General features: G+C 41.8%; 1 protein-coding gene across 1 annotated transcript in view; it reads left to right on the forward strand.

Annotated features, from left to right (window-relative positions):
* LOC140271333 (vitamin D3 receptor A) overlaps window positions 1–24460 on the forward strand; it is a 64703-nt gene that overhangs the window by 34783 nt on the left and 5460 nt on the right. Inside the window, exons 3-6 of the mRNA XM_072366500.1 lie at window positions 7384–7531; window positions 8597–8727; window positions 21910–22094; window positions 23837–23936. Coding sequence (XP_072222601.1) covers window positions 7386–7531; window positions 8597–8727; window positions 21910–22094; window positions 23837–23936 — 562 coding nt within the window. The 5' untranslated portion in view covers window positions 7384–7385. The remainder of the gene's footprint in view (window positions 1–7383; window positions 7532–8596; window positions 8728–21909; window positions 22095–23836; window positions 23937–24460) is intronic.

The following is a 24460-nucleotide window of genomic DNA, read 5'->3' on the forward strand; positions in this document are numbered from 1 at the left end:
ATTTGGCTTGCTTACTGGTTCAGTGGTGGGAAGTCTGGTCATTTATTAAATGGCAAATAACTCCAGATTCTCTTCTTAAACTTTCATATTACCTTAAATCATAAATTGCTGATTCGTTGTTTTTTTTTTCCCTTTTTTTTTTTGTGTCCATATAATTGTAGGTCCCAAATCCTTGCAAATTTAGAGCACATGTTCTAATTACAGTAGCATGGGGTAAATGCCCTTCCATTCCACATGAAAGCCTACAGGGCACATCCCACAGAAGGTTCTTTGGACATCTTCTTGTGGTCCCTGCTTAGGAAATTCTAATAATAGTTGGTATTCTAATAATAGGTCATTTGACTGATGGAATTTCTCAGGCTTGCTAATGTTTTTGCCAGACTACACCCTTTACATTTTGATTTATCTAGTTATAGATATAGAATCGTAAGAATGCAGAATTTTATCACAAGTGTAGCGACAAGATGTACATTTATGGATTAGTACTGCGTGCAGTTAAGTAACACATTTAGAGAGGTTGTCCACTTGCTTGTAGTCTATTGCATCAGTAAGATTGATGCATCTATCCTTTCTGTCCATTATCCAAACTGCTTTTGGAACAGTGTTGAATCTCAGGCAAAGTTTTTCACTGCGAGTAGATCTAGGTTACACAAAAAGGCCTACTTTCGACCTAAAAATAGCTGGATCAGTTGACTGATTATTGGATGGCCTGGTTCCCAATTCACGGAACTGACATGAGGTTTTCAGTGTTTACTCACGTACTTTTACACTTTTAAAGCACGTGATCACTCTGTAAAACATGTGCTGTGAAAGATAAAAGCCTTTTCTGTTTTATGATGCACAACATAGCTTCATGTTAAACCTTCCAGGTAACACTAATCGCACACTTCTGAATGGCAGACATTGCTTTTCAAAGCAGGTTCAAGGAGTCTGCAGCAAAATATTTAAAGTTGGCTCCCACACATTGTTTTTCTGCAGTTCAGTACAGTTTAACACTTTTTTTTATTTTTCTTCTTATTAAAATGAATGATTAGTTTTTTTGAAAGCCTTTCTCAGATTGGGGCAAAAAAAACACATGAAGCTCTGCCTCCTGCCTGTTGTCTTAGTGACAAAACAGTCAAAGTGATGATATTTGATGGCACCGGGTAATCGATACAATGACACGCTCCATTTATAAGCCACGCACTCCCCCCCCCCGTACATGTCCCCCGTGGGAATTCTTCATCGACACTTTGCATTCCGTTCCCTCTTACCCTAACCTTACCTTACCACAAGCATCACTTGTTTCGACCCTCAAAAATCGCTCCTCAGGGACTGCGTTTGGTCCTCGTTTTTTTACAGGAAAGACACATCAGCTGGTGAGCTGTCAGGTTTGTCATCATATGGAAATACTCACAGTCAAAGTCTGTGGTGCAGCACATACATTTTGTCATTATAGTTTGATTTGACATCTCTCTTTCCTCTTCCCCATCGTGTGTTTTTTTTTTTTCTTTCCTTTTTTTTTTTTTATAATGGGAGGGAATTTATCACAGAAAAAAAAAGGTCTTTATTTGACCTTCAAGGGGTACTGAAGGGGCTGGAGTTAAAGAGAAAAAAGCAGTCTGAAAGTCACAAGAGAACTACACACAGCTCCGAATGAGGTACGACGATTTTCACTCTGTTGTAAACTTGTGGGGGAATTTCCAGCTCAGAACGGTGTGTTTTTGGTCACCAATACGGCAGTTAACAGCATTGGTGCCATCTGATATTTTTGTATTTGTATCTGTTAATATGCAGACTGATTTCTTTTTCAACATTTTGTTACTGTTGGCAACAAGCTCCCCTTCAGAGAGCTTTACAGAGCGCTGCAGCTTTGAAATGACTCCTCTTGTTACAGCTGTTGTTGTGTTTGACAGCTGTCTGGTGTTGCTGCTCCTAAACCTGCTTGGACATATTTTGGAAGCATTTTGATTCGAATAAGATTTCCTCAGTGGTTCGGTGCAGAATGCCAAATGTCCTTGAATAATTAGCTGTAAATGTTTGTCCCTAAAGCTGTTTGACGATTGGACGTAATGAGCTCGCCTCATTGGAATCAGTTTTTACATACTCTAATGAGGTTTATGAATTCTAACATGACTAGATGGTGTTGCTGCTCAGCCCTTTACAAGGAAAATAATATCAGCACAAACAGGCAGAACTGTGGGTCCTGCCTGATTTTTCATCGACTGCAAGTTTCATTTGTTGACATTATGTGTCGTTTGTAGCTGGCTGCATAACTTTCAGAGGCAACCTGGGCAGATGTGTGAACAGCTGCGGCTGTAGAGTAAGAAATTGGAGCTTTAATGAAAACGGGGGGAGAGATAAACAACAAAGTCGGGGGAAGTCATCCGAAGAAGAACGGACACTGTTCTTGTGTTAAAGTTTTTCTTGTGAATTACACTCGTAATTGTTCGGTATTTTTTCAGCGTTGCTCTTTTAGCATTGAAATGTGTTTTTGTGTCGGCACCATCAAGGACTTTGGTATAGTGAGTGATGGGAGTCACAAGGCTGTGACATGAAATGTGAGGCGAACAGGGTTGTTGAACACCAAGCTTATGCTTGGATGTCATCAACAGTACAACCTTGGAAAGGTAGCTAACTCAGCCTGAGGTGTGCTTTGGGGAGTCACTAAGAGTCTGCAGAAACACACGTTTGTGTTTTGTAGGACTAAACTCGGGCTTATGATTATTATCGGGAAACGGTAAAATAAACCGGCCTGTTTTTCTTTGTCAGTTGATTGAGCGATGTAACCTCAGCAAAAACGATTAATCGAACAACACACTTTTCCCAGGTTAGTTTCATTGAATCATCTTATCAAACCAAAAACCCAAACATTTACATTACTCGAGTTTTTAGCAACTTAAAGGGCTGATGATATTCTCCTTTTTCATCAGCCAATGTCAAAGTGTCAGATGTCTTCAGAATATTCCTTTTTCTTTCTGCTTTTGGCTTTGTCTCTTAGGGATCATTTTTACTTTGAAGTAACTGCTCGTTGTCATCTAGTCCTAAGGAATCACCTTTAGAAAAAGAATATTTTCTGGGAGTTTTGACTGTATCAACATATTTTCATATACTTTTCACTAGATGGTCATCAACAATGTAAGCAAAGCCCTGAGTCTGATGTTCCTCTGATGCACAAATTGTATGATGACTCTTGTGATTAAATATTCATGCGCTGTCTTGTAACTTAGATATTTTGTACTTGGAGCTGGTGAAAGCCAGGATACACCATGGAGAGAATGTCTTCTATCACAGTGCCAACATGGAGACAAACAACCACGCTTTCTCACACTTTGAGTCCATTTAGAACTGCGAGAACAATCAAACTCCACAGCCAAGATTTTATCTGGGATCTGTCAGTGTTGCTTTGTTGCAACAATGCTCAGAGACCAACGTATCTGCCTGAATGTCTGTACAGGTAAATAACAGTCTTTCTGCTTAGGTTTTAAGATTATTTTGGGAGTCTGAGAATGCTTTTCTTTTCTACATAAAGAGGGAAAAATCCCCATCAAAGTTGATGGCGTTGGATCAGGTAGCTCCATAAAAAGGATCACAGTTCATCGTGTTGCAGAAAAGATTATCTAGAAAGGGATTGCAGTAAAGATGTGTACCTGGAGCTGAGATAAAGGGTTAAATGAAATTTAACGCAATGATTTAGATTAACTGGATGTCTTTAATTGGTCCATGACTCACGGTGCCGTAAAAGCTTTTATAATGCTGTCATCTACTGAAGCTCTGTGCCTCTATATGAATTCATGCTTACAGTGAATCTCGTCTTCCACGCACCCTGCGACCTTTAGTCGTGCACCGAGTTCGATGAATTTGTTTTTCAGCGTTCTCACTAAGTCACACGAACGCACGCACGGACACAGTGGATTTCATAGAAATAAACCCAAGAAGAGGCCATAGTCCACAGCTGAGCTCAGTTGTCTCCAGCATCGTTGTCCATCTATCCTCTCACAGTTGAATTTGTTGTGCTGGTTTAAGTGTCACATGAACTCATTGCTGCTAAGCAGTTACATGAGCTAAAACCAGAAGAATCACATCAGTTGTAACTGCATAATGCCATCAACACCTCAGATGTTCTTTGACATTTAAGCCCTCGAGCTCTCTTCTCAGGAAAATCTGCTACATTTTAAAGGAAAGCTGCTTGTGATGATGCTAGATGACAAAAAGTTGTTGTTCAGCGGTACCAGAGAAGAGACAAATGGTTTTGATTGAACGGTGTGCAGCTGAAGTATACCCTCTTTTTTTCACTACCCATTAATCCCCTTCAGCATTACCAAATAAAAGTTTCATTTGCTGAGTATTGTTGCAAATGGAAGACGAGCTCGAGAATGCATCGGAGAGAAGCGTGTCAGAGAAGCGATTAAAGAAGAAATTAGGTCCAAGTTGTTAATGACTGATGGCAGGGTTGTTAATCAGCACTAGTAATGAAACTGCGTGTTGTTTTTGTGTTTTTCTAACAGATCTGTTGAGACGTTTGACACCCTGCGTCCCCATATCACTTTTTCCATTAGTTTCATTATTCACCCGCTGCTGCATCGGTAAACAAAGGTGTTTTTGTCACATAATGACTAATCGTGTATGTCCTGTTTTTAATCTGCGGGGGTGCATCTGCCCTGCCAACTCATTCTTCTCCCACCCCCCCAACACACAGCACACTACCTTAAAATAGATGGACAAACCCAGGTACATACGAGCGAGGCAGAGATGCTCCGCGTGCTTTGAAGCAATGTTCCACCACCAGCGATTAAGTTTACGATGGAGTGAGTAATGTGTTACCTGTGTGGTGCACATTGAGTAACTGGACAGATGCTTTACGGCTGGAGCTGCTGCCTCACATGTGTGCGAGGTCAGGTTTTCCTGGGATCCGGCATTGAAATGTCCAACCGAGCAGCATGTAATGTGGCCTTACTTTGTCTACATCCTTCACTCACATTGACACTTTCTTCTTACCAGCTTCTTCCATTTTTCTTTAGTCTTCCCCTGCTACCCAACACTCCTTCACATCAGTTCCTCCTACCTCTTTGTCCTTGTTTGACATCATTCGAGTCCTTGTGTGTATGCTGGCTACCCACTGGCTATAATTTGCAGCCATGTGACTGCTGCTGTTCCCAAATCCATTCCTATCTTTGTTCTCATTTAATTGTCTTCCTATCAAATGATCTCTCTTTGTGCATTAATGTGGCAACGGTCCCAGATCTCTTTATTAACACATATTCCCTCTGCCAGATATGCATGGTTGTTCTGGTACTAATATGTCCTTTTGTCACAACTTCAGTCTTTTCCTTGTATGTATTAAATCCAGACAACATTCCACAGGAGGAGACTTTTTTTTATTCACTGGGTAACTTGTGTTCGGTTTATGATGAATACTACTGGGTTTTAATTGATATTTTGGAAAACCCTCTGGACTGTTACTCAATTTTATTTTGTTGTGCTCTTAGTTTTATACCCTCCATAAATTGTGGGGTAATAATCTAGTCGGCATTTTGAAACATGATACTCTTTGCAACACTTTGTTTGCGATCAGCTCTGCTTTTAGTTCCCTCTTTCTGCTATTCCTGAGCTTTCAGTAGCTATTCTGACCCCTGAGTCTGATGCAGTGTGGCAAATTCCCGCACACCTTTTACAGTGATACCGAAGGCAGCGGCGTGGAACGCCGGAAGAATACGGTGAAGTGCCGTAAACCGGACAGACTTCCGTGGAAAAGAGTCGTGGCACGATTGCTCTCCCACTCTGTACAAAACACAGCTTTTGAATGATCTCTCTATAACATAAGAACAGACGAGTTTGGCTGATATGAATGTGAAAGGTGGCGTTAGGTGTGGGTTTCCTAAGCCGTAACCTGGTAGCCAGCAGACTACGTTTGCATTCTTTGTGTTTTTATACGGGCAGCATAGAGGTTGGTTGTATTTGGCATCAAGTGGTTGTTTGATTTTGTTGTTGATAGCGGGGCAAAGAGGTCCATGGAAGCCTAGATGAGGCGAAGGAGACGTTTTCTCCTGTTGCTGTTGCACAAGCTCAGGTAGGTGAAAGAGAAAAGTATTCTTGGCGAACTTGTCTTTATGTGGCTCTGTGGTCTATTTCCAAGGGATTCCTTTTTAATACTGTAAAATAGACCATTTCAAATGGGTCCATTCTTTTATTATCACAGCTATATAAACACCTAATGAACTAAAACTCATTAAGGAATCACGGCTCACAAAAAAATAACGTTGTTCATGAAGTCCGCCGGCAGAGAGACTTACTTCAAGGTATGTAGGTGTGTTCAAGTAATGGTGAGACATGCTGGGGAAATGACAGAAAGGGTAACCACTGAAGGAAAAACCTCGACACTTAGGCAGCTTGAAGAGGGAGAACAACGATGAATTAAATGACTGTATGTGGTTCAGAGGAAATCTCAAGTTGGAGGAAAGCAATAAAATATTAGCTGTGAGAAGCAGAAACCCTGTTGCTGGATACATATAACAAACTGCCAGTGTACGACTTGATCTTATGTGAAGCAGGTAAAGAGGGAATAAGTCTCAATCTTGAAAAGTGAGTTTCAGGCCCAGCTTTGAAATGAAAATGAGTAAACCATAATACAAAAATTTTTTTAGGCAGGTCAAATAATCTGACACATTTCTGTTGGCTCCAGAGGCTACTTTGAAATCCTATTACCCTTTTTTCTGCTTCTTAAAGGATCCTCATCTCCTCAGTCAAACTTCAGTCAGAGGTGCACTTGGAAAAAGATTGTTATGGATTAGTTGGCTCACAGTTTCCAGCCAGTGTGTGTTACTCTGCTGCTGTTTATTTCATAAGAGATGGCCAGATGGTGAATGTGTGGGGGAGAAAAAAAATGTCGCTGTGGAGAACTGGCAGTATTAAATGCATTGGCCATTTCACAGCATTCTGCAAATGAGCGCCTTTTCTGTCATTAATCCTTTCTTCCAATAACACTGTCATTTCACAGTTTGTAGATTACACTCTTGTGGGTGTGTGTGGTGTGTGGGTGTGTGTGTGTACCTATCTCTGACTGGTTTAGCCAATAGCTGCAAGATGCAGAGTGTGACTGTCAATGCCTTTTGCTTAATATGCTAATAACCCAACACCTGTTTGTATAAGAAGAGAAAATTCACAGGTCCTCACATAGCACTCACTGAACGACTCCCACACAGCACAGGGACTTGGCATACGAGCTGATTTTCAATCTTAAATCAAAGTGGGTGAAGCAGGCTTTACAGTAAACGTTTCAGACTTTCAAAGCACTTTGATATCGTTTTAGACTTTGTGTGTTTGACTCTGGACCAAGAGGTCGATCTGCAGTGTCACATGGGATTGAACATCTATCCCTTCTGTTTCTTTTGTGCTCGCCCTCAGTGATGGAGCCCATGACGGTGACGACGTCAGTGGTCGGACCAGATGAGTTCGACCGCAATGCCCCGCGGATCTGCGGAGTGTGCGGGGACAAAGCCACCGGCTTCCACTTCAACGCCATGACCTGCGAGGGATGCAAGGGGTTTTTCAGGTGTGTGCTTTCCCTGCTTGGTTTTTCATCTCACCCGTTTACTCATTTGCACATTTGTGCATTCTTTGTTTCAAATTGCACACGCAGCCGGGCAGCCTTTCCATGTGGAAGAGTTGCTGGTAGGATGCTTACTGTGTTGTGCTTCACCAGTGCTATTTTGTAACTTTTCATTTGAATCTGTGCATTTTTAAGTCCTAAACTATTATATTTTGGTTGAGAGATGATGACCTTTTCTGTTCGATGTATAGCTGTTTTTTTTTTTGTTTTTTTTGTTTTTTTTGGGAGGGGGGTGTTATTTAGTTAAACTAACTACAAACTATCTCCAATTACTTTTGTTTCTCCAAAATAATTTTTCTGATAATGATGAAAACGTATTTCTCATCAGCAGCTGAATGACTTCTTTAGTCTGCTACCTGCTCATGCTTATCTTTAACACAGTACCATTGTGTGCATGTTCAAAGAGGAGTGTGTACGACTGCCTAGCATCAGTGTGATCTGACTTGGGATCTACATGCCTTTTTTTTTTTTCCCATCCTGCCACATGAACATGCCTGTGATGCTTCGGAACAATACTCATTCAGTGGTGACTTTACTTCCCCCCCCCCTTTCTTCTCATCTTTCGCTGAGTCTTAGTCACAAATGTGTTGCACACAATTGCTATATTTCTTAGGGATTCAGGGTGGGTTTTCAAATTTACCCTCATTTTTTGCACATGGGCGAAAGTGATGTCATCTTTTTAAACAAATGATCAAAAGCGAAACAAAAACATACATGAAGCTCATTTACGTCATGATTCTGTTTATACTAGTCTGTCATTTATTCCTTGAGTCACATTTCTTCCAGAATACATTGCTCATTGCAGTTTAGTTTGCAATCCATTTGTGAGCCCGACATTTTTTTTTTTTGTTTTTCATCATCCATGATTGCTTGAATATATTATTATTATTAAAGAGGCCCCAACAAAAATAACATTACAAATATAAATGATTTCCCCTCATTCTAAAGACCACAGAGAATAAAATGTTACAATACATAAGTAACTTTATTCTTCTTGCACTCCTGCAGGCGCAGTATGAAACGTAAAGCCTCCTTCACCTGTCCATTCAATGGAAGCTGCACCATCACTAAAGACAACCGGCGTCACTGCCAAGCCTGTCGTCTCAAGCGCTGCATTGATATCGGCATGATGAAAGAGTGTGAGTTGACCTTTTCTGATCTCTGGCATTCAAACAATGTTACTGATGCCTTCGAGCCACAGCTTGAGAAAGAAAGGTCAGCTGCATATGTTTTTGTTTCAGCTATCTTCGATGGTTGTCTGTGAGCTATCCTGATAGGGTTGATTTTGTATTGTTGTTCCACAGTAACTGCGTGTTCTGACAAACGGGGAATCGGCCAAATTCTATACTGATGCCATAGTTGGGTTGGACACGGTTTATTTTTGACAGTTTACTTCAGTTAAGTGACTTAAACAAAAGACCCCGTTCTATTTTTTTTTTCATTGTTGTTTACAGAGAAACAGAAAAGCAACATTATCACAGACATAGAATTCACGAAATAAAGCGTAAATGTCCAATCAAATAAGAGCCGCCTAGTGTTTGTGTTAGTGGATGAGTGGTGTCCCTTAACCCTATTGATGAGGGAAAACAAGGCAGAACTCTTTGTGGATATGACGCTCCAACATTTCACAGGCTGGCTCAGACAAAGTCTTGATAAATAAAGTCTGACATCTCTGTGAATAACAGAATTGTGTATGTACAGAGACAAACAAGCGATAGGTCATACATCCGTGTCAAATCCACAGTGAAGGATGACGACAGTGGTTATGTTCAAGTCAGGGGCGTTTGGCCTCTTTGGAGTTGCACACCTGCTGGGCACCTGCACTGAATGGACTCCACCCTGACTAAGGAGAAGCAAAGTTGATTCTTCAGAGATATCCTTCACCTTTTTTACATTGTCCTTGTAGAGTAGGATTCATACTTCAACAGGATAATGTTCCCAAACACACCCGAATGTTCAAGAAGTACTTTGAGACTGAGGAGGACTTTCTGTCATGGACTAGCTTTCACAGCCTTGACCGCAGTGGACGTTTACAGGCGCACTTGAAAACCGAGAAGCATTCCCGACACCACAAGAAGCTCCTTGGAGCACTAGGATTACGATAACATGGGATATCAGATTTGACCAATCTTGTGGAGTCTCTGTAACATGAGTGGAAGTATCCTCACGACTGGGTCTGACAAATTATTGCTGCTGATTATCACCTCCCTATGATTACACTGAAGCAAAATACTTTCTTATATTTTTGGGGGGCTGTACAATGTCACCAGTTAAATTGTCTGCTTAGGCTCTGCTACTGTGATGGGATCAATGTGTACTGATACTGTTAATGTATCATCTTTGCCTCTGCTAGAAATTCCTTTGATGTAATATTTATATATGCATCTGAGGAAATGTAGAGCAGCTGTTCCGATGCTGCGTACAATCAGTGCTTAACTCACAAACCATTGCCTCTTGACATTATTTTCTATAATTTATATATATATTTTTCCCTTTTTGCAGTGCCAGTGATACACTAACTCATAGGAGGGCAGCTTTTTGATCGGTAAAGGTTAAAACTGATCCCAGTAACAGTCAGAATTTTAAGTCTGTGTAATGATTAATGCTCCCAAGATTAAACTACTCCAAAATTAAACCTTACAATGCTCATTTAGGTGCTGTTTCTGAAGATTAGTGTCCGTCTGACTAGTGCTTGCAGTAAACTGGCTTGTAATCTAATCCTTAAAGACATTCAAAAAGAAACAGGAGGCAGTAGGATCAATGGTTTAGTGAAAACTGATCTTATTTGTAGCAAGGAGATGGGGGAATAGTGTTTACAATGCATATCCATAAGGCTGGTGGTACCATATGGCAAACTAAGTCTTAGGTCACACAGTAGCTGCAGATGATTAGTGTTTTTTTTGTTTTTTTTTTACTGCTTTCATCTAAACAGATGGGTGTTCTCTTCAGTGCAGTTTTTAATAACCAAAATAGCATTTTCTGAAATGTTTGAAGGGCAGTTTGACTGGATGTTGCGCTTTATCATTTCGATTATGCATGTTGTACAAGGTGTGGGTGTAATACAAGAACAAGGCAACATGAGGGGAAAATGAGACCTCACGCCTTGCTAACCCAAAGTGACACCTTTTCACAATTGATTTCTAATGACTAACAGGGATGGATGTCTTTATTCTGCGTTAAACAAATGATCTCCATATCCAATATTTATCACAACACTGGCACTGTTTCCAATTTACTCAAATCGATGAGAGTAATAAAATCAGTTTTCTTTAGCAGTATGTATGTAAATAACCTTCCGGTAAGATTTAAAACAAACAGCGGTGTGTCAGTATAACCACAGGAAGTAGATGACAAGTGTAGGATAAGCGAGAACGAGGGAGGAAGGAAGGAAAGAAGGCAGCCAGGGGCATTAAAGACCTTTTTAACTCTCCTTCAAAGTGACACACAATTGTCTTGCACCCATTTCATACACACACAGAACAAACTGTGTGTGCGAGCATGCGTCTTTGAGAAACAGAGATGGGTTCAGACTAATGATAGCCACTTTGTTGACCACAGATAGCCATATTACACTGGAGTATTTGTGATTCATGAGGAAGGCTGTGAGAGGAGTGAAAGAAGGAAAAGAGAGAATCTTATCAGTATTAAATGGTCTCTTTGTTTGCCACAGCTGGTATATAGGTTGATCGGGGAGAGAGAAGCCCACAGTACACTCTGCTGACTGTTACAGCTGCTCCGCTTTCTCTGTTTGCGAGTTTTTGCAGCATATTTTATTTCCAGATGGAAATCTTGACTGCCTTCCGAATCATTTGAGGAATTGCAAACCTGTACTAAAGTTGTTGAATGCATCATTTGAAAATGTTGAATGATAATGAGCTGGCATATAATTGACATTAAACGCAAATTTCACTTTCTAAACTCTGAGTAAATCTCATCAGAACCGGTTCAAGGAAAATCTTATGCACTTTCTGGACTGCAGGACACTCCATTCAATCTTGCTGATTACAGCTATCATGCAGCGTAATAATAATTGCAGTCACCTATGTGCTTGTCTTTCTAAATTTATGTAGTGCATAATTAATGCGACAAAAAAAAGGAATATTAATAAAGCTTTTTTAGACTTGCAAACAGAGCCTCATGTAAAGTGCCTACATATGCGCCACTAACTAAGTGAAAGGTTTCTATGAACTGGAAAAGACAAGAAAGTTAGCGTGGATAACTGGTCTAAATAATCTATCTCCGGTCATGAGAGATTCAAGAGGGTCAAGATGCTCTTTGTGCTCCAGTGTTTGAAATTATTTTCTGATTAGAAATAGATAAATCAAGATTCTATGATTTTAAAGTAGGGTAGCTCAAGAAAGAGAAAGGTACAATTAGGCCTGGCCCAATAATCAATAAATCAATTAATCGCACGATAAATTTAAATGAACTCAATAATTTTGCCGCCCTCGATATATTGCCATGTGCATGCGTGTTTGTTTTACTCGCCACTCGCCCCCAAGCAGGCTGGATGACAGGAGGGTTCACTCTGTGCTCGGTCTCAGCGCTTGGGTGCGTTTGTTCCATAGCAGAAAGAACGGATGTGGCAACAAAAAAAGGCAATACAGCAAACTTGCATGCCCACCTAAAATATAACCACCCGACACAGTTTTCCCAGCTGGGGAAAAAAACTGCACCTCGAGATGCAGAGCCTTTCGTCACGACAGTCAACACTCATTGAGGCGTTTGGTCAACAAAGTAAATCTAAATGGAACAGGGCAAAATTGTGTGCGCTCACAGAAAGTGTAGTTCACTACATCGCAAAAGAAATGCAATTCCAGTGCAATTTTTGCTAACAGTGTCCATTTTATTTTTTGATTCCATTTTTTTTGTTTTATTTATTTATTTAGGATATTTAAAAGTTCTTGAAATTACAATTGCAATGGTAAAAAAAAACACTGAGAAAGAAAAGTTTATTGTATTTGAAAGGGTGCATTATTATGATATATTATCATGTTGACAATAATATCGTTTATCGGCATTAATTTGTGGGATAATATATTGTCCAGCAAAATTTGTTATCGCCCCAGGCCTAGGTACAGTTAGATTTTACATGAGCCAGTACCAAACAAGAGGAGTGGGTGCAGAGTCTTATTCTACCTCGTCTGGTCTAATTTCTTTCTTTCTTTTTCTGTCTGCTACTGTGTTGTTCCTGATCCTTGCTACCCAACAATGAATATGATGACTGCAGTGAAGTCAGCTTATGTGGTATAAAGACCATATCTTAAAATGTGGATCGTGCCCCTATTCCAACTGTAAAATGTATCTGTCAGATCCTGTTGCATACGCCTGCAGCAGGAGGCTGCAGTATTGACCCAGAAACACACTTGCTTTTTATCACCCATTCACGTGCACATGACTGCTTCATCCCCCTTTGCATCTCTGTGAAGCCTCCATTTTACAGGCCCACAAACATGAACACAATGCATAACAAGAGGCATTATGAAGGTGTTCAGTTGGAGCATATATATGTATATATATATCGTCATAATTTTAACCTCCTCAGTTGTCGCTGTGTTCATTGTTTACATCCTGCAAATTGTTGGGTTACTTAATCCCTGGTTCTTTGATAATAGAGTGAGGTGTTTCACTATATGAATTGCTTCTGGCGAGACCATTACAGAAGCTCCAATGACACAACGTGTCTGTCTCTGACAGACAGATCGACGTGTGGGGAAGGACACCCCCCCCCCTCAATTTGTTATCAAAGAACCTTGGAATAAGGTTAAGTAACCCAACATTCTAACTTCGCTCGGTGTTTCACTATGGGAGATATAGACCACTCCCGGAATGCATAATCTCCCGAAGTGACCCAGACTGGGATGGCATCAACCAGTTTCTGAAGCACCAGACTCCAGCACTGCGTGAGCTCGAGATGGACCTGAGACATCCAACCTATAGAATCTCACGAAAATATGTGGTGAAGCCCAACTCGCCGCCGCACAAATGTCTGGAAGTCTGGAAGTTTCCGGCGCACTCCGTTCATAAAGCGGCACACCAACGGATGCTGGCCCACCGACTTCTCCCCCAAGCCTATGTGGCATGCTGAAATGGGGGCCAGAGGAGGCCTCTCTCCAGACGGGCGATGGCGACCTCCGGAGGCCGGGAGGAGGTATGAACCTCCCTCCCTGGGCTGCCCGATGTTTGATCTTTTTGTGTGGGACAGCCTGCCCTCGGCTCTTGGCTTGGCTTATTTCTGTAAACATGGGAACCTGACAATGAGTGTTTGGTGACACCCGGGGGGACAGCTCTTGGCTGTAGTGAATGACAGGTGCTTGGTGACACTTGTCGAACTGGGCACCGCGCTGCAAACTTGACAGTCCCTCTTCCCCGTCTCTCTGAACTAGCAAGGGGGTGGGAGGTCAGTGGCTGCTGGCTCCTGAAACTCGAACCGGAGCCGCTGCTCTGAGCTCCTCTCTTCTCCTCTTTGTCAGAGGAGGGAGAGGTGATGAGGGGCATGGTGCGTCAGGTAGACCACTTCTTCCCACCCCCTGGGGGTTGGAAAGAGTTTTGCCGCCACCTCGGCGAAAGAGTACTTGCCCCAGGGCTTGTTATTCCCCCCCTCTTGGCTGCTGTTGGCCGCGAGTGGCACCTGGTCTCGCATCCCCCTGTCTGCCCCTTGCTGCTGCGGCCACGGCAGCGAAACCGGTGCGAGGTGGGGGCCGTAGGGTCTGCTTTCGGAGGCAAACACAGCTCGAATGCTTCACCCTCTTGCTTCCTCTGTGTGCTGGTTTCCCTCATTTTCTCCAGAGCTGGGCCGAAGAGGTGGGGTCGTAGGTGGCGTCCATGACCTCCGCTTTTTGAGTGTCACCCAGTCCGGACAGGGAGAGCCACAGAGCCCTGCACAGCACAGTGCAGAAGGAGATTGTTCACCACACAGATTTCGGCCCACAGCACCGGGTTCGGGACCCCCGAATCCAACTGTCGGCCCATCTCCTACAAAATCTCCCCTTGATAAGCCGACAACAGCATGATGGCGTTTAGTGAGCAGAAAGACTGCGCAGCATATTTGTACATATGCTGATACACACCTGCCGCTGTACACTCAATTTTACTGGGCAGGGTGATGTGCGAAGACGCTGAGATGGATCTGCGGCTCGGGTGGAGGTGGTAGGCCAGTGAAGGCTCCACAGCCGGGGATTCGGCCAGCCCCAGCTCCGCCATGCCATGCAGCTTGGAGTTGCCCTGTGTAGTTGCTTTGCATTTGAACGGGCTCGACCAGAACCCCCTCATCTTGGCCATGCAGCCCAGACCGCCGGGAGCAGCTGCTTGGCCAAAGAGTGGGCCGGAGGGAGTCGTTTCCCGTCGTACAGGTCCCTTGCCGCCCCCTCCGTGTCCTGAGCTGCCGGCAAAGGGATATTAAGTTTAACCGCGGCTCGTTTGCAAACCTCGTACAGGTTGTTATCAATCGGAGCTGCTGCTTCGGTTGAGCTAGGGGTTCTGGGTTGCGTGGGGAAGGTACAGTCCTCCTCTCCATCCTCCATGTCACCCAATTCGAGGATGTCAGAACCGATCTCATCATCTGCATTGTCGTCTTCCTCCTGCACGAAGACACCTTCGAACAGCGGGGGTATGGGCTCAACCTCCTCCATCATGTCCGCCCAGGCCCTCGGGGCTTTCGGCTGATGGGTAGCGTGGCTCTTCTGAGGGGTATCTGACGCGTCGAGAGAAGGGTCCCTGCCGTCGGTAACTGTCACAACCATTCTTAATATCCTCTCCAGGACTTTCACCGGCATGGTGGAGCAATGTGCACAAGCCTGCGGGTCCGTTGGCGCCGCCTGAGTGTGCTTAACTCCCATGCACACGATACATATAGGGTGGGGGTCTCTGCCCGAAACTGTTGCTTCACATGATGTGGGGCAACGGCAGAAAGAGCCCTTCCCTTCATTCTGCTCGGCTCCTGTGATGGGGGCTGTGGGGACAGACATGCCAACTGGGGGAGAAATGTGATACTAGGGGTGAGCCTAGTTTAAAAAAAAAATATATATATATATATATATATATATATATATATATATATATATATATATATATATTTTTTTTTTTTAAATTAATTAATTTATTTTAATTTTTATGTGGTATATAGTCTATGTGAGCCTAACTATAACCTGTCGTGTGGAGAATAGTTCGCCGCTATGCGTTAAGTATGCTCCAGTGGCTAACAAGCTAATGTTAGCACCTAGCCGAGCTCGAGTGAACGTAGCCCGAAGCTAGCACAGGACAGGTGCTTACCAGTAGGTGATTACTTGGTGACCTGTCGGGAAGCTCGCACAACGTGGTCACAATCCCACTGTACCTGTCAGCACAATCAAGAGTGTCGGTGCCGCACTAGGCAACGTTTCCCTTAACGGGACATCTGATAGCAGTTAAGCTAGCAACCAACTTTCTTTATAGCCTGAGTAATCTGGTGTGTTAATGGGTGTACATAAAGCTGGTTACTGTTACACACACGTATATTCACATTAAACAATACTTATATCCTTTTGTTTATTTAAACAGGAGGATATATACTTTTGTTTCTTGGTCTCTTCTAGTAAATCTTTATCAGTTTGACATTTCCAGAATGAGATTAGATGAATAGGATGAGGTGTAGATTTGGTGTCGGGATTCAAGTTTTTTTTTCTTCTTTTTTTTCTTAACGAAAGATGTTATGACATGTTTATGACAACATATTTTCTGTCAGATAACTGCTTTCTATATTAGTATGAGCTTTTTAGGTTTCCTTTTGATAGGCTTTTATTTTTACAGCCTTTTCTAAGTTGGGACACCATTCAGATGATAACTATGTGTGTGTTGATGTGTTTGCGTGCACCCTGTGAGCTGTGCCAGATGAGCTTGTTGTAAACACCCCGCCCCTTTTTTCTGACAGATGTTAGAGAGATGCCAGGAAAAGACCTCCCCGCTTGTGTGTGAGTGTGTGTTTTTACGCTTGTGATCTTTGTCTAGATCTGTATGCCTGAGCAGGGGTTTATTTGTAACAAGATTAGAATTAGATTAGTTAATTCTTCATCCTTAGAACCCTTTTTTACTCTGTCACCTTGACAACCTTTACTGCATATTACCAGATGCTCCAGTTGTAGTTTCATAGACAAAAAACAGTGAAAATGTTGTATGGTGTGGATCAAAATAAAAAAGGCTTGGTCTCTTAGTGTCTAGTGTGTAAATAGGCCCTTCATTTTCGGTGACACGCTTACTCTATTTACAATATAGCACGTCTGTTTTAGCAGTGGCTCCATCTCCAAATTCATTGCAAAAAGGGATCCTGTTGTGCTCATAGATGACAGTGATTTTTTTCTTCTTTTTTTTTTTTAACTTTGCTTAGTGGATACAGTACGGTTTGTCATTTCTCACTGCTTCCTGTGACCATGCATGCTTCCATTTTGATCTTTCGATAAGCTATTTTGCGTCACACGCAGGATGTGTAGGAGCCCCGAGGCCTGACTGACCTGAATTCACCCACTTGAATCACAAGCTTAGGGCATTGGTGAGAAAATATTGGCACACTCTCAGTGTTGCTTGACATATATCACACCTAATAGAAGTGTGAGCCGCCTCTATTGTGTTTAACTGGTTGGTCCACAGGGGCTCTCTGTCTTTCCCTCTTTGCAAGTCCCTGGCATTAAATGTGTTGACCAAAACCTTATTTTGTTTAATTAATTCCCCCTCAGTGTTCGCCTTTCTTTATTTCTCACTTTGTTCCTCTGTGCCATGCCAGTCACCATATTACGTCCAATCAGTCGTTTCCCAAACACAAGACTGTCTTTTGGTAAACTTCGGCATGCCTGCCAAACTCTGCAGGGTGGTCAAGATGTTCCTTTGATGGCCTGTTTTTTTTTTTCGGACTTCTTCCTTAATGATGCCATCCAGTGCTCAAACTTGGCTGGAAACTACCTTGTTCAATCTGCCCTGGAATAGCCGCTTCGACAACTTGTGCCAAACTTTGACCAAACTCTGCCTATTCATGATTATACCCTGCATACTTGGATGTCCTGACCACAAGGAGTGGCTCTCAACGGTCCTTTTCTAACGTGGGCCTAGATGGACACTGGAGAGCAGCCAAAGCCTAATTAATGACATTGGGTTACAAAAAAAAATTAATGCCAAGTAAATCCTGGTTAGCTAAACAGTGAGACTTATTCAGTTGCCTTTTTAAGCCTGTAGTTGTTGTTGCTGCCTGCATAATCCCACATGTGCTTATGTAACATCACTTCAGTAGTTGCCTTTTAGAGTGCAATCACTGAAAATCCTCTCCAGATGAAGCTACAGTTGTTTCCAGTTTCCAGGAAAACCAGTTGTTAGTCTGAAGTGTGGGATCTTTGTACTGTCTAATTTCCTGGGATCTCCTAAATTTCTTAAATTGGCAGTTGTTGTAAACTGTATATTTACTTGGTGTATTTAAACCTTTGATCTTAACATGTACTTTCCGTTGTGAATAATGCGAGTTTCAGACTGCAGCTACTTATTTGTTGTCATTTTTAAAAGGCATCAGTCAGCATGGTTACGTGCACAGTTGAGTCAAGCTACAGTTATAACTGGACCAACGTCCTTGTCCCAGCATACAGGCACGGGAGGGACTGTGAAGAAAGGTTCAAGACATCATGCTTCTTCTAACTTTCTTTGTGAGAGATAATCACATATCTGAGTTGTCTTTAACGAACCTAAATGATCTGTCTTCACAGATGACAATGCAGTTGTGAAAATGAGATTTTATTAGAGCAGAGGGACAGTCTTGAAATGCTTTTCATAACCTGAGATGACGAGTAGACGTGGGCTCCTTGTCAGTCACAATATTTAACAAGTTTAGCCAGCTGACAACAACCCCCCCACCCAGAAAAACAAGTTCATGCGAGCAGCAGAAATCAAATGTTTGTACAATACATTTAGTCCTTACTGTTTTTACAAAAAGCTGCAGAAAGATGGACCTTTGGAGCAAATGCAGAGTACCAAGGCCCATTTAAGTGTAACTGAAATATATTTTCAAGAGTGAGTCAATCCCAAGCTGTGCTATCTGGGTGCGGTGGTCAGAGTTTGAGAAGTTCAGTTTCATGCGATTTCGGTCAAACTAACATAGAAACATGCGTTTTAAAAGTAATGTAACTGTACGTGGTGTTTCAGGTGGTTTATTTATTTATTTTTTTTGCTGATTTTCAGTTTATCACAGGGTTAACGGTTTGCTCACCTGCCAGTCCACACGCTTAAGTGTTTAAAAAGGCCTCGAGGTGCTTCCAATGTTGAACCAGCACTTCCTGTAGCAGCCCTGCGTCTTTTGGTGTGTTACGTGGGAAATGAGAACTACTTGTGTTTTGTGGCATCTTTAAATGCACGTAGAAGAAACTGGGGTCTACGAGGGAAGAGGCATCTTGGAGGAGATTAGAGCCAGGAAACGAAGCTCGATTCCTCTCTCCATATCTCACTTAAAAATCTTTCTTGGAATATAAACTGTGAAGTGTGACAGTCAAAAATTGTCTGTTTCTCTGTAGCTACCAGATTGTTTGTCTGATTTGTCAACATTTTTTTTTTTTAGTGACCCTAGCGCTCTGGGTTTGGGCCATACCAGACTGTCTCTTCTTGGCAGTCGTAGTCTGTCTGGCAGTCATGCTGGCTGTCTTTCTGCATAGTTGAGCACCTCATGGATAATCGTTTACTGTGGCAAAGAGTCGAGGGATTATTGTGGGCCAAGGCATTCAGGGGTCAGTACGTCACTTCAGCAGCGACCCTCAGACTTCAGATGGTGATGACAGAGATACTTGAAGTAGATTTTTATTTTACTATTTTTACTTGGTGTTTTTTCTGTTGTTGTAGTTGTACAATATATAAACAATATATAAAATGCAAGATTTTGTTTAATTTTGCCCCCTTTTTTTTTTTTTTAGTCCATTTGTTCCATTGGCTTTTCTCTCCAGATTCAAACAGAAACACCATGTTCTGTGCCATGAAGTACAAAACTGTACAAAAGTTCAGTTCAATCAAAGTAAATCCGTTCATTCAGTTCCGTTTTTCAAAAGACAATTCACTCAATAAGTCGGTCTGTACTCGCAGTCAGTCAGTCGGGCTTGGATGAGTGAAATGACGTGTGCGCTCCAGCTGATTTTTCCGGTTACACATGTTGTGGGAGATGAGAGGATGACGAAGGGTGATGAAAAGTAATCCCAGAGGGATCAACGAAAACAAACACGGACTAACTTCGTCTGTAAGTCGCCACACACTGAGCAGGTGTTAGTCTTTCATTTTGTTTTGATGAGGCATCATTCAAATATTATGCTGCGGGGTTTGTATGTGTTGCTCAAAGTAAACTGAATCAAGCGTTGAATGCTGAGTGGCCTCTCTGCACCGATGGCTGAAGCTGTGCCAGTCGGGCCATGAAAGATGCGAGTCCAATATTGATATCATAGTTTTGATTTTTTTTTTCTTTTTTTCTTTTTTTTTTTTTTTGGCAGCACTGTTTCACATGTTCACAGCAACACTACAAACATGAAGGTTTTTTTCCCGTTCTTTTATCCACAGCAAAACGCTTATGTTGATGCTGTGGAAGTTCTTTTCCCCAACTCAAAACACACTTTCCCCAACCAGCTCAGGCTTGGATAAACAGAGGTAACATGAAGTAACAACCAGCTGATAATGTCGCAGAGACTTGAAATTATTTGGATTTGCATTAAGAATTAAAATGAATAAGGAGGAATACCACAGCTCTTTTGCAGAGCACAAACTCATAAAAAGGAAGAAACTGATACCCAATAGGTCCAACCTTTGCCAGAGCAAACTACACTGGCTAATTAAACTTAAAACACAGGTAGAAGCACCCCTAAAACCAATGAGAACTAAAGTACACCCCAGCCCAGTTTCCAGGTACAAGCAAAGAGGTGTAAGTTATCCCAAATGAAACATGAACCAAAAAGCAACCACAGGCCAAATGCATAAAATATACCTAGGAGCTTGAATAAGGGCAGCTGGACTTCTTTTTCTTGGCTCTTGAAGACATTTCACTTCTCATCCGAGCAGGCTCTCTGAAGGATGAGAAGTCTGAGGTGACGGGGTGTGAAATGTGTTCAAGAGCCAAGAAAAAGGAGCCCAGTTGCCCTTAATCAAGCTCTTAGGATTACTATAACCTGGATCAACGTACAAGTGAATTTACAACAAGAGAAACGGAGCCAAGCTGTTCAAAGTCACAGCCGCATACAACGGTAGCCTGACTTGGCATTTCAGCAGCTGCAGTAATGAGCTAAATAAGCAGTCAATCTCGACTGCATCCCAATGCCCATCCAATCAGTGAAGGCAGGGCAGGGCAGGGCAGGTAGAAAGAAGCAGCAGAGAATACGGGCTGAACCAGCACCAGTCACTGATGGGCACTGGTTTGTTGGCACAAAGTACAGAGTACAGCAGCCTTGGACCTCATACAGTGATGTAAATTTTTAGATTTGATTACGATTCTAACATTGTTTAGGTCGTACGTGAGTTTTATCATTGCCAAAGGATTCGTTTTTTTTGTTTTGTCACATCATTTGATAAAGGATTGTACAGAGATGCATGAAAACATTCTAGATTTGAGTTAGAATATAGGTTATAGCACAGCTACATGGAAGCAGCAGGCATTCCCAGGAATTTCCAAAAAGCCCTGTGATGTAGTCCTATATAAGAGTCACTGTACCACAGCGCTGCTGCGTGAAAAAGGAAAAAGGCACTTAAATATCCTACACCGCTGCATCAGCCAAATAAAAAGGCAGCAGACATGACGGAGCTTTTCTGCGTGCCAACACTGAGAGATGTATGGTCCATGTAAGCTGGGCTGAAAATATCTGGAGCTAACGTTACATCTACCTCAGCTAGTCTTACTGCTGACTTTTCTTCTTTTTTTTTTTCACTTTGAGGCATTGGTCCGTTCTGAAGCAAGCCTTCATTCCTGTAATTAAGCTCAATTAGTGTTTTGGGATGTTCTACTCAAGATATTTATGACAGTCAAATGCCTTTTTGCATTTTTTACAATGCAGTTCAGAACACAACATACAAACTGCCATCCTGCTAGTTATCTTGTAAATAACGCTTACATGCTTAAATAAACTGAGCCAGAGACGCTGCACAGATTAGCCACAGCATTGAAAATACTGACGGGTCAAGTAAAATGAATAGATATGATTAAGTGTATCACGTGATTATTATTTTTTTGCATCCTAACTGATTCGACATACATTGTCATTGCTTAATAGTTTTCATTCATTGTTTGGGCAGCTTTGGAGTCAGTGGCTAAATATTTGTGTTTACCTTTCCCTCAATTTGCTGTGTTACAGTTATACTGACGGATGAGGAGGTTCAAAGGAAAAAGGAGATGATCATGAAGAGGAAAGAGGAAGAGGCAGCCCGCGAAGCGATGAGGCCACGGCTGAATGAGGAGCAGGCGCGAATCATCACCTCCCTGGTGGAAGCTCACCACAAGACCTACGATGCCTCCTATTCTGACTTCTCACGCTTTAGGGTCAGTGCAGTCCAGAATTATGTCCTTTACCCAGACTACACTCCCTTTATCACTGGTGAAATCACTTGGTTATTTAGCATTTACTTTATATGTGATGCAGAAATGCATCGCTGCAAAGACTCTCACACACAAGCTGACGATCGACTGTCACGGATGTCGAGAGCGTCAGTGAACGCCATTTGCTCTAATGCTTTCATTAAACTGTTAAATCAGATTAACTGTGTTGATTAAAAAAAAAAAAAAAAACAGCGACAGGCAAGAAATTAAAACAAAGTGTAGAATATTTTGAAGAATGACCACATTGATTAAAAACAATTGGCTAAAAGTGAAATATTAATGAAAACGGCAGTAAATCAATCCACCAAAGCAATTAAAAAGTAAAGACATAAGTCATGCTGTTACTGCACCAGGCTTAAATGATTAGTAAAATCACAAACGTTAAGAACAAATCACCACAGGGAGAAATATGTCAGATTTTAAAAACTGAACAGATAATTTATGCGGCGAGATGCACTTTGTTAAGGATTTTCTTCTTTCTCTTCTTGAATAATGCCGACATTACTGCTTCGTTCTGCAGTTATATCCTCTCATACAGGCTTAGCCGTACGTCCCCGCCAAGAGTTTAATGCGGTCTTTGCTTTGTTTTAAATCGCAATGATCTTTTCCCAGATGCCGGCGACTTAAGGAGACACCACAGGGGTCTTATGTCACCACAGCTTCTTGGCATCAGTTTGGTATATAAGAAGCCTAAAGCAATGGGCGCTGTGCTTTAACTCTTTTAACAGTTTAAACCGACAAAGCAGGGGCATTCATTTGAGGCAAAGTAAATCAGTATGGCTCCTAATATTAGTTTTAACCAGACCAACACAAGCAAGCATCACCCACCTGTTTCCAATTTTCTCGTTACCAGTAACAGAAAAACCAAACCCTAGAGTTGTCGTGGTTTCTACCTCTCTGTTATTCACCTAATCGCATCAGTTCTCTCAGAGGACTCCAACAATTGGATTGTCCAAAGTAAATGAGATGGAGAATACGGATTAGCTGGAATGTCTGAGAAAGTTTCCCAACCTCTGTAATTATTAATGCCAAGTGTGACTGAAACACACAGTGAGCAGAAAGCCACAACCACAGTGAAATCAGGTAAAATAATAATAGATTCCTGAGTTTTTGCCGATGTGGAGTTGTGGGCGTTTCACTGCGCTACAGGTGAGCCTGGAAATACTGAAACTTTGTGGATCTAAACCTGAGGATTTCATTACAAAACAATAAGATAAAAAGCGGAGCAAAATGTACATGAATAGGACAAATAAAAATGAGTTATTTAAAAGATGGATGAAGAGTTTAAAAAAAAGTTGAATAGAAAGAAATGGACATTTTTAAAAAGTAGAATAAGAGATAGTTATGATTGTTCAAGATAAATACCTGGATATGTCCATGAAAGACACAAAATGGGAATACTTTTTTTGAGAACTCTTGACATCGATCTTTATATGAAGAAAAGGATAAGCCAACACACATTGGGTGGACAGAGTTACAGTAAAGCTTTTGAGCCTCTGGCAAACCTGATGTTCAACACACTCTTATCAATCGTGTGCTTAAGCTTCTGCACACACTGCTGCCGCAGCTGCTGTCCGAGCTTTGTGTGGTCAGCATGTCAGCCGAGTACTCGCACGCGTCATGAGCTTTGCTAGAAGATGCATGAAATATCTGCTAATATTGATGTTTTTCCTGTGTGTTTGCAGCCTCCAGTGCGCGGAGGTCCCGTAACGCGCAGCGCCAGCAGAGCTGCCTCCCTTCACTCTCTGTCTGATGCCTCCTCTGATTCATTCAACCACTCACCTGGTGAGATTCTTCTTCCAGCCATGTTCGCTTTTATCATTCTAGATTAACTGTAACAAGGACGCAGCTCGAATGATTTAATTCAATATCGCTCTCATACTGTGTACCACTAGAGATTTTATCGAGCAAAAACACTAATCTTTAACTTAGCTAGACATCTAACTTTTTAATTTATGACAAAATTCATGTCAAAAATCCTTTTGTTTTATTTGCCATGACTTGGATATATTTATCTTTGGTCTCTGATGTTATTGGCCCTGCTCTTAGTTACTGTTATATAGTTTGTGGTAATAGTGTGGCACTAAAATGGCAGGAGGTGAAGTGATTTGCACACCTTCATTCGTGCAACTCCTCAGGTTTTTAAAAGGTTTAAAATGTCTGTGCTTATTTATTTATTTGTCGGTGCAAATTTACCCAAATCTCTCCTAAAACAGTTCATTCAAGCTTTAGTATTATAGCTTCTTTAGAATAGTTCTCTTATGATAAACCTCTTACTGGCTCCTTGTTATTTCTGTCATCGGTATTTA

The sequence above is a fragment of the Leuresthes tenuis genome, unplaced genomic scaffold, assembly GCF_036924035.1.
Source record: "Leuresthes tenuis unplaced genomic scaffold, fLeuTen1.0.hap1 SCAF_16, whole genome shotgun sequence".
Lineage (NCBI taxonomy): Eukaryota > Metazoa > Chordata > Actinopteri > Atheriniformes > Atherinopsidae > Leuresthes > Leuresthes tenuis.